This window comes from Penaeus monodon, chromosome 32, assembly GCF_015228065.2.
Source record: "Penaeus monodon isolate SGIC_2016 chromosome 32, NSTDA_Pmon_1, whole genome shotgun sequence".
Taxonomy (NCBI): domain Eukaryota; kingdom Metazoa; phylum Arthropoda; class Malacostraca; order Decapoda; family Penaeidae; genus Penaeus; species Penaeus monodon.
This window is the reverse complement of record NC_051417.1, coordinates 34,060,737-34,060,941: the sequence shown is the minus strand read 5'-3', so window position 1 is coordinate 34,060,941 and position 205 is coordinate 34,060,737. Positions and strand designations below refer to the sequence as shown.

The 205-nt window shown below is 47.8% G+C and overlaps 1 protein-coding gene across 1 annotated transcript in view; it reads right to left on the bottom strand.

The window, feature by feature from the left end:
* LOC119593830 (serine protease 44-like) overlaps positions 1-205 on the bottom strand; it is a 97,765-nt gene that overhangs the window by 11,317 nt on the left and 86,243 nt on the right. The window contains 1 exon segment of the mRNA XM_037942860.1: positions 34-160. Coding sequence (XP_037798788.1) covers positions 34-160 — 127 coding nt within the window.

Below are 205 nucleotides of genomic sequence, written 5' to 3'. Positions count from 1 at the left end.
TAATTCTTAAAAGATAGAGAACATCTGACTCACCATTCCTTCATCGGTCTTAATAGGACAGGAATCACTCAGTCCATAAAGCCAGGAGTCCTCAGGTGACAGCTCTGGCAGCCGGAAGTAAGGGTAACACTCCTGGATTTTCTTGCACACGCCCAAAGTGCTGGAGGGAGGGGGAGGAATGGGCGTGAAAAGAAGACAGGATTTT